At 47.7% G+C, this 14,136-nt stretch overlaps 1 protein-coding gene across 1 annotated transcript in view; it reads left to right on the forward strand.

Annotated features, from left to right (window-relative positions):
- The first annotated feature begins 779 nt into the window (after positions 1 to 779).
- Positions 780 to 14,136, forward strand: part of ARHGEF4 (Rho guanine nucleotide exchange factor (GEF) 4) — a 20,942-nt gene continuing 7,585 nt past the window's right edge. Inside the window, 7 exon segments of the mRNA XM_014538639.1 lie at positions 780 to 3,214; positions 5,540 to 5,719; positions 6,925 to 6,956; positions 6,958 to 7,075; positions 7,138 to 7,321; positions 8,782 to 9,010; positions 9,374 to 9,503. Of these exon segments, the coding sequence (XP_014394125.1) occupies positions 3,095 to 3,214; positions 5,540 to 5,719; positions 6,925 to 6,956; positions 6,958 to 7,075; positions 7,138 to 7,321; positions 8,782 to 9,010; positions 9,374 to 9,503 (993 nt within the window). The 5' untranslated portion in view covers positions 780 to 3,094.

Consider the following 14,136-nt stretch of genomic DNA (forward strand, 5'->3'; position numbering starts at 1 on the left):
GGCCTTCCTGAAGTGCCTCAGCATGGATCAACCTCAGTCAGCCCAGAGTTAAAATCCTAGCTCCGCCATCCCTATATTCCTCTGTGATTTGATGGCTGCACAAATTCCCTGACCTTTCAGAGCTGCATTTACTTATCTGTGAAGTGGGGGACCAAGGGCAGTTCTTGGTGTTAGTTAAGAATCAAAACCCCTGGCCCATCCCCACAGCCCAAGTCACCACAGCCACCATTCCTGCGCTTGGCAGTCTGGATTCCCTGAGCCATCCCACCGAATCGCCAAGGTCAAATATCTGCACTCGCCTGAGTCCGCTTGACCCTTACAGCCCACTCCGCCTCGGTGCTGGGTTCTGTCGGGGCTGGGCACCCTGGCACGCACAAGCCGGCTGCGCAGAAGCCGGTCTGAGTGCACCGCGGCTCCGCCCCCGCGGTCCCGGCCCTGCTGCTGTCCCTGCTCCTGGGGTTCTCTGGGCGGGGGCGCGGTCCCCGCTCCTGGTCCTGCTGCTGTCCCTGCTCCTGGGGTTCTCTGGGCGGGCGCTCAACGGAGAGTCGGAGAGTTGTCGCTATGGCCAGGGTGCCCCAGACCCGGCACCGCCCCGCGGCCCCAGGAAGCGCCCTGCGTGCTGTGCTGTGCTGCAACTTGCCACCAGGCGCTCAACGTGTGGTGGTCTTCGCCGTGCTGGCGCTCCTCGTCCTCATAAACGTCGTGCTGGTGTTCCTGCTGGCCTTCTGCTGACCGCCAAGGCCAGGCGCCCCGGGCTTCTCCTGGTGAGTGGCGCCTCCATTGCCCACCCTCCGCACCCCGCATCTCCCCTAGCCCCATCTAGCTGTATAGGCCCACTCCCAACGTAGTGACCGGAGGTGGTGAAGCTATAGCCCAGCAAGCCCCAAACAGATGCCGCTTGTGGAGGGTGCCCCTGCCTGCCTGGGAGTATGGTGACACATGTGTCATGGGTCCTTCCGTCTGTCATCTGTAGTGTGTGTATGTATGACTAAAATGCGCATCTCTGTGGGTGACTGGAGATCCGTATGTAGCTGTGGCCTTGGCTGCTGTGGTTGTCTGAAAACTGCTTATGTGACTGAAGTATGAGCGGAACTGGACATGCATTTCTGTGTAGGTTTAAGAGATGTCTGTGGAAGATGAGTGGGCTCTTCTTCACATGTTACCAGCTTTTCCCATTTTCGGTCTTAAGTGGTCTCAGCGTGCCCCAACCCACTACAGGCAGAGCCCCCACCCCTTGTAGGTGGCACTCTGAACAGCCCTCAGCCCTGGCTGCTCAAAGGCCTGCCAAATTGCATTCCTAGATTGTCCATTGCAATCCTACCTCAGCCTGCACATGTGAGAGGAGGAGATGGGGCAGGGTGGGAAGGATGGTGGGTGGTCATCAAGGGGCACTTTGAGGCAGAGCCTGCTTTCCCTAGGCCTATCAAAATCTCAGGGGCACAGGAGGAGATCCTGCCCCTTGTCACTCCTTGTCTCAGTCTTGAACTTGTTCTTCCACTAGGACAGTCCCCTACCTGCCACACATAAACATCCTATACCTCAGAGCCAGCTTCTACCCACTGCCAGCCCAAGAGTAAGCCTAATCCTCCCCCTCAGCCTGCCGGGGTCATCTTGGCTTCCGTGCAGCTGCACCTTGAATAGAGTGGCCAGGAAGGGCCTCTGCCCAGAACCCCACCCTGCTTAGGCCCAGGTAGCCTCTAGGCTCTCCTGAAGGTAGAATGCTTCTCAGAGCAGGCAGAACTACATTGTCTTGGTGACATCACATACACAGTTAATGCCATTGCTATAATTCAACAGAATGCCTCCCATTGTGGATCTACACAAGAGCTTTGTGACCCATGTGGAGCACATTTTTACTGTAGGCATCCATGGGGACTGAGGCACAGGGACATCAAGGGAGTTGCTTCAGGCTGAGTGTCTACCAGATGCCTCTTGTGCTGGCAAGGTGCTGGAACAAGAAAGTGACAAAGGCGACCAACCCCTCCAACACCACCACCATCAAGGGCTTTCAGGTGATTGGGAAGTACAGGTATAGGGGCATGTCTAAAAAAGTGTATAGGCATCCTGGTCTCTCTCAGAAGCCCCGTGTCTCTGCTATACCTGTGCCCTTTCCCACAGCTATGTAGGAAACCACCTGTGCAGAATTGTGCCTCTCTGTAAGGGCTGGCAGAATAAAACAGGGGAGGAGGCACTGGGCCATATAAGAGGGGCTTTAGTTCAGGGCTCACTTGAAGGAAGCTGGGGCAGGGGCAGATGCCTGATCTGGTTAATATCAGGCAGAAACAACCTAGGAAGGGAAACTGTGTAGCTGGACTGTGTTGGGTGTGTCAGCATTACTTCCTCCTGCTTGGGCTCCAGCAGTGAGGGCAGCCTGAATGCTGTCCTGGAGACTTATATGTGCAGTTGTTGCGAACTGAGGATAGAAAGAATCTACAACCTCTTCTCAGGAGATCAAAGTGTAGCATCTACTAGTGAGCATGTGAATATGTGCTGGTAGGTGCATTCCAGGGGCTGTGCAGCAAGAGGGAGTCTTAGAGCACCCACTTCTCCAGGATCAAAACTACAAAGCTTAAGCAAAAAGTTCTGTTACCTGCTGGATCCAAACCTCAGTTTATCCAAGAAGTTCCATTGTCTCAGTAACTCATCACTCAAAACATACAAATCTTCATAATGCACATATGTGCCTATGGTCACACAGGCTCTGTCATAATGCTCATGCTTGCTGGTGGTCACACGCTCTCTGTCCTGATGCTCACGCTCATCTGTGCCCTCTGTCCTATTGCTCAACTCACTAGTGGTCAAACATGCCCTCTATTCTGATATTACTCATCCATAGTCACATGGACCCTCAGTCCTGATGCTTAAGTCACTTGTGGTCACACATACCCTCTGTTCTGATGCTCATACTAACCCATGGTCACTGCCCCTGAATGGGGACATTAACCTGCAGCCTGCATTCTCATTGGTTCATATAGACCACCTTTGAGTACTCTGCTTCTTTTTTGTCCTCAGGCCAGACCCCCAGGCCTGGTGTGGTGGCCTGCTTGTGTACATTGTGCACTGCAAGTTGCCCCATCAAGTGCCTGCACCCTACATGCAGCAGGCTGGCTCTTCTCATGTGGCCTCGCTGAATCCTCTTATCTTACCCTGTCTCTATTGCAGTCAGGAGCTCTTGATCCTGGGGCCAGGCATCTCTGCAGAAGAAGGGCCTATAGTAAGTATTTTTAGCTGGGTAAGTGCAATGGTCCTTTAAGGAGACTTGCAGCCTCCCAGGAATAGCCCAGTGCTCTGTGCCTTGGGTCCCTGGGTGGGCCTCAGGACTCTGCCACCCATGAGAGGCTGCTGCATGTGAGAGCAGGTGTACACATAGTCTCTGAATTATTCTCAGGAGTGGTTTCATCAGAGTTTGGAGCAGGTTTTACTCTCAGAAATCATGAAGAACTGGTGGTTTCTGAATGGGCTTGCTCAGGCCCTATTTGGAGTAAAGGCCCAATCTGAGTGGCCTCCCATGCCTAGGTGGCCTGCCCACCCCTCACCCTACCCATTTGGGGCATGGTAAACACTTGTTAGACAGCAACTGGACTTAGGTGAAGACCTACACATTCCTGCTCGGACATGTTTAGCTCCCATTTCTATGTGAGGATGAGCATGCACACTGCCTGGGAGCACCCAGGGAAGGCCCCAGTGGGCCTGAAGCCAAGGGGGAACTCAACCCCATGAAGGGTAGAGCAGGCAGCTGAGTTCACAGGGCATGTATGGTGACTCCCAAAGCCTTGATTTTTTTTTTAATACTCAACTGAGGATATGTTCATTTATTTTAGAGAGAGAGGAAAGCCGAGGAGAGAAGGGGAGGGGAGGGGAAGGGAGGGAAGGGGAGGGGAGGGGAGGGGAGGGAAAAAGGAAAGAAAATACATGTATATTGAGGGGATAAAATCATGCCTACAATCTCCTAATGGTGACAGACTCAATAGTGACTTGAACACTGTGGTTGCTGCGATGATGATCTGGCAGTAATGAATCTGAGGTGTTTGGTTTGGTTGGATGGTGTGTGGTTAAAGGAATAAACATATTTTTTAGTCATAACACACCTCAGCTGCTCCGAATTTGTAGTGACTGAATTAAGGATAGTTTTAGGGGAGGAGAGGAGAGGAGAAAGGAGAGAAGTGAGGGAGAGAGAGAGAGAAATATTGATGTGAGAAACATGGATCAGTTGCCTCTTGTTGCCCTGACTGGGGACTGAACCTGCAACCTAGGTAGTGCTCTGAGAATTGAACCTGCAACCTTTTGGAGTATGGGATGATGCTCCAACCAACTGAGCCAACTGGCCAGGGCAAGGTCTTAACTTCTTAGCCAAAGAGCCAGCCCATGACTGTGAAAACCAGAGCCACACTTGGTCCCAACAGAGAGGGGCATGGACCTCACCTCCCATGCAATCCTTAGAACATACCTCCTCTTGCCCTAAGTTCCCAGAGACATTCATTATTCAAGGAGCAGAAACTGGACCCACATTCCAGGAAAACAGGTGTCAGCTCAATGGCAAATGGAGCTGGGAGCACAAGGGTTGCCTGCATTTCTAGGTGAGGTCCATGCACACCGTCTGGACCTCCTGATGTGAGGTCAATGACCATGCAGGAAGATAGATTCACACCAATTATTGCAGCAGATGGAAATTAATACACAGAGTGTTAGCCATATATAAAGTGTCTGACTCATTAACCAACTGCACAAGAACAATCTTGAAGTATCTATTGCAGAGGGAGCAATATGTACCTGTCTTTCCTAGACCTAGGGAATAAAGGAAAGAGGTTGGAACAATTAGAACTGAAAATTCTGTGGGTGTAGGACCTAGAACTCTGAGGAGGGTTGCTGCTCAGCTGGTATTGATGGGGGGTGGGGGTGGCGAGGAGGGGAATGCCATGAGACTGGTTCTGCAAGTGTTCAAAAAACACTGCAAATGGGATCCAGCTGCTGCAATGTCTGGGCACCGCTATACCTGAGTGAAGCAGCATTGTTGCTTGTAGGTGACCTGACAGGTACTGCAAGTCCACAAGAACACAGCAGGAGGGGGCAGCTTTTTGGTCCCCTCCAATGTCATATTAGGAGAACCTAACAGGGAATAGCTGGCACAGCAGAAATGCAGCTTGAAGTGTCCTAGCCCCAGTATCACAGAGCAGAGATGACAGATGAAGCTGAGAGACAATAGTTTAACCACTGGCCAAATCGAGATGGGAGGCAGGTGTGTCCTATACAAGGACATGCTCGACTTTCAGATTCTGTGGCTCACCAAGATCCTAGTGGTCAAGTTCACTTCAGTCTGCATCATGAGCCCTGCCAGTCTAGACATGCCTAGGGCATAGCCCTGGCCCCCAAAGAGTAGCTGGCTCGAGGGAGGCTCCATCCCCTTCTCTGTGATATGAGTCAGGATCTCCTCTTCCCAGGGCTGCTGAGGGGTGGGGTGCAGAGGGCAGGAGCATCCTGCCCCATGAGGTCCATGGCAGCCTTACTCCACTGATCTGCCTGTCCATGGTTCTCTCCACAGCTCATCAGCAATGGCAGTGTGGTCTGTGCTGAAGCACTCTGGGACCATGTCACCATGGATAACCAGGAACTGGGCTTCAAAGCTGGGGATGCCATTGAAGTAATGGATGCCACCAACAGAGAGTGGTGGTAGGGCCATGTCACTGATGGGGAGGGCTGGTTTCCAGCTAGCTTCGTGTGGGTATGGCACTGGCGTGAGCTTCTCCAAAGCCCATAAAGAGCCAACTGACTCTGCTCAGAAACTCAAGCCTGAAACTGCTCTAGTGTTGGGCATGGACTTCCCATTCACGGCTGTGGATTGGGTGGGTGGGGGTCATGAAGAACAGTCCACCTCCAGCAGAGCTGTCACTAACTCCAACCCCCTTCTCCCACCCCTCCCTCCAGGGGGCCCTCAGTAGCCAGAGAGGAATAGGTCAGAAATGAAGGTGTATGGATCCCTCCAAGGGGAACCTGCATGTCAGAACACCACCACAAACAACTGGGTTTACCAAGTATTTATTAAGCACCGTGCAGGTCATTCACCTGGATCCTCTTACTTATAACTTTCACAACAGCCCTGCAAGCTGAAAACTTCACTTACACCTGAGGCATGGACAAGTTAAGTCCTTAGCCCAATAGTTCACAGGGAAGGACCCAGATTCTCCCTAAGGAGGCCTTTAGTCTCTAAGGAAGGAATCCAGGTGCAGACTCCAAAAGGCCAGCAGAGGGCAGTAGGGAGGGGAGATCCCAGGCCCTGGAATTCAGTTTGTCATCCCTGCCCAGATTTCAGTGGTTGGCAAACTGCGGCTCGCGAGCCACATGAGGCTCTTTGGCCCCTTGAGTGTGGCTCTTCCACAAAATACCGACTTCTGCGCATGGGCCACGAAGTTTCAATCGCACTGTATGTGCGCGCCCGCACGTGATATTTTGTGGAAGAGCCACACTCAAGGGACCAAAGAGCCGCATGTGGCTCGCGAGCCACAGTTTGCCGACCACTGCCCTAGATCAACTGTCTGTGGTGTACTCCAAGCCTTTCCTAGTTATGGGTCAGAGAGCCAACATGGCCACATAACCATCCACTTCTCTCCTGGTCTCTACAGATAAAGAGCCCAGTATGAGCAAGCACGGTTCAGAAACTGTAGTGGGCAATCCTTTATTCCAAGCCCTGTGTCCAGCACAAGCCAAATGTAAGCAGAGCCCCTTCGGAGGAGACATGGTCTCAGATGTCACTGACAACTGCAATGGTCATCGGACCTGTAGTCCCCCTGTCCAGATGAGCATTGTTCGAGGGTGGTGGGAGCTTGTCCCTGTGTGCCCTAACAGCTCTCAGAGCCCCAGTTACTACACAGCCGCAGGCATGCGAGGCATCGACCCTTGCTTGGCACTGACTGGCCGCCTTGCCTGCAGCTGTGGGTGAACCAGGATGAGCCCTGGGACAAGGGCAGGCAATGGTGGAGCTGAGGCTCGAAGTAGCAGCAGGAACCAGATGCACACAGTCATCAACGAGATCCTCAGCAGGGAGTGGGACTATATCAAGCACCTACGGGATAGCTGCGAGGTGAGGCCCTCTGCGGTGCGGTGGGGTTGAGGAGGGACCTGACCGCTGGACCCTGTCCCCAGGGCTACATCAGGCAGTGTCACAAACGCACCAACATGTTCAGTGAGGAGCAGCTACGCACCATCTTTGGGAACATCGAGGACATCTACGGGTGCCATAAGGCCTTCGTGAAGGCACTGGAGCAGAAGTTCAACACGGAGTGCCCCCACCTGAGCGAGCTGGGTGCCTGCTTCCTAGAGCACATGAGCACACCTGCATCTGGCCCTGCCCACCCACCTGTGCTGGAGGCTCCTCTGCCTGCCTGCTGCCCCGGCCCACCTGCCTGCTCAGAAGTTGCCCTGCAGGCTAAAGGCCGGGCAACATGTTACTCTTTTCCAGGAATCTTCTAGGTTCCACTCCCTCACCTGCCCAAATGCCCTCATCCTTCAACATTGTTTTAGAAGTGTCCCTAGTTCTGTGGGAGATTAAGTCAGAGAAGGCTCCTTGGAGCAGGGGGCTTGGGATCAGCCCCAGGATTTCCTTGGGCCAGAGTAGAGGGCAGGAGTAGGATGGGCTGCCTCTTGAGCATCCTGTGGGCTGTTCATAGCAAATTTTGGAGTTCTTCATACAGTGAGCAAATTTATGTGTCTTTTACAGTGTTTATTTACACTCCAAATGCCAACTGGCATTTAGCCAAGGTTCACTGGACTGGTTAGATGGACTCCTTCCTTCTGGCCTTGTCTGATAGGGAAAGCACAAGTTTTATCTATCTCCTATGAAAGTTGTTGGGGTGAGCAGAGGATGTCAAGTCCAGCCCATTGGGGACAATGTGGGTTCCTTCCTGGTTACCTGTAGGGGGTTGGAAGACCCTGCCAACCTCTCTCCAATGGCAGGAGAACTGGGAAGGGAGACCTTGGTCTGTCCATGCACAGGAGTAGATTGGGTCTAAGCACTAGAGTGAGTATGGGATCGGGGTCCAGTTATTCAGCAGGCAGTGTTGTGACTAGAGGGATAGGAACAAGCAATTTATTAACATCACCTAGTGTGAGTATCACAGCAACCCATCACCAGCCAGCAGCTGTTATCCTCTTTGCTCACCTAAGTCCATGATGTCATAGGTCACTACATGGCAGACCTGGCCTTTCTCTGGCTCCAGGTAGATGAGGCTTAAAAAAAAAAAAAAAAGGGAAAGAAAGAGGCCAGAACTTTTGTGAGGAAGAAGCAGGGCACTGGGCTGAGAATGAAAACTCAGGTGGCACAGCCATGGACTGACATCCATTTAATCTTTTCCTCCCTCCCTCCCTCCTTCCCACTCTCCTTCCCTCCCTCCCTCCTTCCCTCCCTGCCTCCCTCTCTCCCTCCCTCCCTTCCTTCCTCCTCCTCTTTCTTCCTCTCTCACCCTCTCTCTCTCCTTTTTGGCCTTCCTTATTAGCATCCTTGATTTCATCCAAAAAATATATGTATTTTTACTGTATGTCAAAGTTATATGCTGAGGGTCCTGCTGAGAAAGCCTGATGGTGACAAGGATAGTACATGCTAGAGTTTTCAGAGGTTGTGTCCCTGGGCATGACGCACCATAGCTTGGGCCAATACTATTGTAGAGCTTGGGCCCCCTGAGTGCAGCTCCTGAAGGAAATGCAGAGGCTCCCACTCCCTTCCTCCCAACACATGTTAGGTGCCTGCTGGAGAGACAACCACCCTAACTTCCAGTTGTGCTCCACAGCAAGCAAACTTCCAGATTTACTCAGAGTATTCCAACAACCATCCCAACGCAAGCATGGAGCTCTCCTGGCTCACCAAGCTCAGCCAGTACATGTATTTCCGTGAGGCCTGCTGGCTGCTGCAAAAGATGACTGACATCTCCCTCAATAGCTTCCTGCTGATCCCAGTGCAGAAGATCTGCAAGTACCCACTGCAGTTGGCCAAGCTGCTCAAGTATACCCACCCCCAGCACAGGTAGGAGGCTGCTGAGGGAGAAAGGACAGCCAGGGGGCTCCTCACACCCTGGGTCAGCCAGTTTGTTGAGTACTCCTGGTGAGCTGGGCACTACTATAGATACTGGGGTGACAACACAGAGTAAAACCATCCCTGCTCTCACAAGCTATTGTTGAGATGAGGGAAGAGGACAGAAATAGGATATTACATGCTGCCGTGTGTGGCACTTATGGAGAAGGTGGGGGTGTGCATTGACAGGTGAAGGAATTGACAGGCCAGTGGCACAGTCCCAGAGGGAAGCAGCTCCACATGTGGTTCCAGGAGGCTCCCAGCGCTTCTCTGCTCTCCACCTTTCAGCCCTCTTCCATTTCTGTTCTTCCTCAGGTATTTCAAGGATGTGGAAGCTGCTTTACATGCCATGAAGGATGTGGCCCAGCTAATCAACGAATGGAAATGGAGACTTGAAAACATCAACAAGATTACTCAGGGGCAGAGCTCCATAGAGGACTGGGAGGTGAGGGCCTGACACTCCAGAAAATACTATGGGACTTGACCACTTCCTTTAAAATCATACTTCTGAAAAATCCAGGAGGGAGCTGGGGCAAGGAGCTATGCTCCTGGAACTAGCAAACAAGAGCTGGTAGCAGGAAATCCACTCACCTGAGCTCTGGGTCTCAGTCCCTTAGTGCTGCCACCTAAAGCAGGCCTGGTGGCCTCTTTCCTGGAGAAGAGTGTGTGGGAGCTGACTCACATTACACAGCCACAAGAGATTAAGTATGATGCTGCTCCCAAAGTGCAGCCAGCCAGCCCAGCAAGAGGGAGCTGTCCCTCTGCCCTCAGGGGACAGGCCAGATCCCCAAGTGTGGGGATTCCCAACAGAGGCCTGCTCTGCAGGCCTGCCAGAGCATCACCACAGATGGATCACTATGAATCAGAGCGTCCTGGTTCTTTTTTTCTGGCTTGCACATTCCACTTGTATCTGCCAATCTTGTCTTCTAAGGCAGCATGGAGGTCTGAACTAATGGTGACATTTCAGTCCTCCAAGAGGCATTCCTTTTTTTTTTTTTAATTGAATGTATTGCAGTGACACTGGTTAACAAAATTATACAGGTTTCAGGTGCACACTTCTACAACACAACTGTACATTGTATTGTGTTCACCTCCCCAAGTCAGGTATCCATCCATCACCATGTATCCCCTGTACACTCCTCCATGTCCCTCCATCCCTCCTCTGCTGGGCAATCATCACAAATGTCTGTGTCCATGAGTTTTTCCTTTTTTTCTCTTTTTTTGCTCAATCCTTCTACTTTCCCTGCAGCCCCCATCCCAACAGCTGTCAGACTGCTCTTTATGAGTCTGTCACTATTTTGCTTGTTAGCTCATTATGTTCATTAGATTCCACATAAAAGTGAAATCATACAGTACTTGTTGTCTCTCACTGGCCTATTTCACTTAGTATAATGCTCTCCAGGTCCGTTCATGCTGCCACTAAGGGTAAGGTTTCCTTCTTTATTTATTTATTTGTTTTTTAACAGCCAAGTAGTATTCTATTGTGTAAATGTATCACACCTTTTTTATCCACTTATCTACTGATGGAAACCGGTTGCTTCCAAATCTTGGCTATGTAAATAATGCTGAATGAACACAGGAGTGCATATATTCTTTCGAATTAGTGTTTCTGGTTTCTTTGGATAAATTCCCAGAAGTGGAATCAGTGGGTCATAAGGAACTTCCTTTTTTTTTTTTTGAGGTAACTCCATACTGCTTTCCACAATGGTTATACCAATATGCATTCCCACCAACAGTGCACCAGGGTTCCATTTTCTCCACATCCACACCAACACTTGTTGATTTATTGATGATAGTCATTCTGACAGACATCAGGTGATATTTCATTGTAGTTTTAATTTATATTACAGATTAGTGCCATTGAGCATCTTTTCATATGCCTGTTTGGCCATTTGTATGTCCTCTCCAGAGAAGCGTCTATTCAGGTCCTTTGCACATTTTTTTAATTGGAGGGCTTGGGGTTTTTTTTGGTATTGAGTTTTATATTTTGGATATTAATCCTTTATCACATGTAAATTGGCAAATATGTTCTCCCATCCAGTGGGCTGGCTTTTCATTTTGTTGGTTTACTTTGCTATACAAAAACTTTTTAGTTTGATGTTGTCCCCTTAATTTTTTCCTTTGTTTCCCTTGCTCGAGATTGCTACAAGAAATGTCCGAGATTTTATTGCCTGTTTCCTTCTAGGAGTTTTATGATTTCGAGTCTAACATTTAAGTCTTTAATCCATTTTGAGTTTATTCTTGTGTATGGTATAAGAAGGTAGTCTAGTTTTACTTTTTTGAACAAATTATCCCAACACTAATTATTGAATACATTATCTTTACCCATTGTATTATTTGCCTCCTATGTCAAATATTAATTAAGAATAAAGGCTTGGGTTTGCTTCTGGGCTCTCTATTCTGTTCTACTGATATGTCTATTTTTTGCCAGTACCATGTTGTTATGATTACTATGGCTTTGTAGTATAGTTTGACATCAGGTAGCATTATTCCTCCAACTTTGTTCTTTTTTCTCAACATTGCTGTGACTATTCAGGTCTTTTGTGTTTCCATATAAATTTTAGTTCTAGTTCTGTGAAATACCAAGATAAGCCACTGGTATCTTCATAGCTGAATCTATAGATTGCTTTGGATAGGTAGTATGGACATTTTAATGATGTTAATATTTCCCTTCCATGAACATGGTATATGCTTCCACTTACTTGTATCTTTCATTTCTTTCTTCATTGTCTTCTAATAATTTTGCAAGTACAAGTCTTTTACATCCTTGGTTAAATTTATAACCAGGTATTTTATTCTTTTTGAAGCAATTGTGAATGGAATTGTTTTCTTAGTTTCCCTGTCTGATATTATTGGTGTAAAAATGAAACTCATTTCTGGGTATTTATTTTGTATTCCCCTGCTTTACTAAATTCTTTTATCAGTTCTAGTTTTTTGGTGGAATCTTTAGGGTTTTCTATATACAGTATCATGTTATCTGCAAATAATGGCAGTTTTACTTATTTCCAATTTGGTTTTCTTTTATTTCTTCTTCTTATTTGATTGTTGTAGTTAAGACTTCCAGCACTATATTGAATTAGAGTGGTGAAAGCAGACATCCCTGTCTTTTTCCTGATCTTAAGGGAGCCAGTTGTAGTTTTTGCCCACTGAATATGATGTTGGTTATGGGTTGGTCACATACGGCCTTTATTATGTTGCAGTATGTTCCCTCTACTTCCACTTTGCTGAGAGTTTTTATCATAAATAGGTGCTGGATTTTATCAAATATTTTTCTGCATCTATTGATATAATTAGGTTTTTATTCTTCATCTTATTTATGTGGTCTATCATGCTTATTGATTTACAGATATTGTACCAACCTTGCATCCCCAGAATAAATCCTATTTGATCATGGTGTATGATCTTTTTAATGTTTTACTGGAACCAGTTTGCTAAAATTTTGTTGAGGATTTTAATATCTATGTTCATCAGGGATATTGGCCTATAATTCTTTCCTTGTAGTGCCTTTATATGGTTTTGGAATCCCGATGATGCTGGCCTCGTAAAATAAGCTTGGAAGTCTTGCCTCCTCTTGAATTATTGTAATAGTTGGAGAAGGATAGATGTTACTTCTTTTCTGAATGTTTGGAAAAATTTACCTGTGAAGCCATCCAGTTCAGGACTTGTATTGGGCGTTTTAGGTTACTGCTTCAATTACTGTCTATTCAGATTCTCCGATTCTTTCTTATTCGGTGTTGGAAAATTGTATTTTCCTAGGAGGTTTTTCCTTTTGTCCAGATTGTTCAATTGTTGGCATACAGTTGTTCAGATTTTCTTACAATCCTTTGTATTTTTAAAAAAATTATTCTAAAGAGATAAAAGGGAGAGAAACATTATTGCTACATCCAACTATACATTCATTGGTTAATTCTTGCCCTGACCATGGATCAAATCCACAACTTGGTACACTGGGACAACACTCCCAACTAATTTAACTACCTGGTCAGGGCCCTTTGTATTTCTTTGGTGTCAGTTGTTACTTTTCTTTCATTTCTGATTTTTGGGGTCCTCTCTTTTTTCCTCGGTAAGTCTGGTTAAAGGCTTGTCGATCAAGCCCTGGCCAGGTTGGCTCAGTGTTTAGAGTATTGGCTTGTGGACCAAAGGGTCACTGGTTTGATTCCCGGTCAAGGACATGTACCTGTGTTGCAGGTTTGATCCCTGGGAGCAGCCAGGACTTGTGCGGGAGGAAACCAATCGATGTGTCTCTCTTTCCCTCCCTCCCTTGCACTTCCTCTAAAATAGATTCTCAGTCTCTTGCTCTCTTCTTCTTGCGGATGTTGTTATGCTTCTTGTTTTCCCAATGGTCCCTTAAACTATTCTTTTTTAAAAAATATATTTTATTGATTTTTTACAGAGAGGAAGGGAGAGGGATAGAGAGTTAGAAACATCAATGAGAGAGAAACATCGATCAGCTGCCTCCTGCACACTCACTACTGGGGATTTGCCCGCAACCAAGGTACATGCCCTTGACCGGAATCGAACCTGGGACCCTTGAGTCCACAGGCTGACGCTCTATCCACTGAGCCAAACCGGTTAGGGCTATTCTTTTTTTACTTGAAAAAATACCCTTAGGTGAGGATTAACAACAACAACAACAAAAAGGCTTGTCAATCTTGTTTATCTTTCCAACGAACCTTCTCTTGGTTTTATTGATCTTTTGTATATTTTTTAGACTATTTTTTTATTCGTGCTTGGATCTTTATCATTTCCTTCCTTCTACTCACTTTGGGCTTTTTTCACTGTTTCCCATAAATACTGGATTATTGTATTCTCATTTTCATTTGTTTCAAAGTATCTTTTGATTTCTTCTTTGATTTCATTAACTCACTCAGTGTTTAAGAACATGTTATTTACCTCCATGTCTTTGTGTGTTTTTCAGATTTTTCTTGTAATTGCTTTCTAGGTTCATAGCCTTATGGTCAGAAAAGATGCTTGATCTGATTTGAACCTTTTTAAATTTACTGAGACTTGTTTTGTGTCCTATCATGTGGTCTATCCTAGAAAATGTTTCATGTACATTTTAAAAGAATGTGTGTGTG

The sequence above is a fragment of the Myotis brandtii genome, unplaced genomic scaffold, assembly GCF_000412655.1.
Source record: "Myotis brandtii unplaced genomic scaffold, ASM41265v1 scaffold195, whole genome shotgun sequence".
NCBI lineage: Eukaryota > Metazoa > Chordata > Mammalia > Chiroptera > Vespertilionidae > Myotis > Myotis brandtii.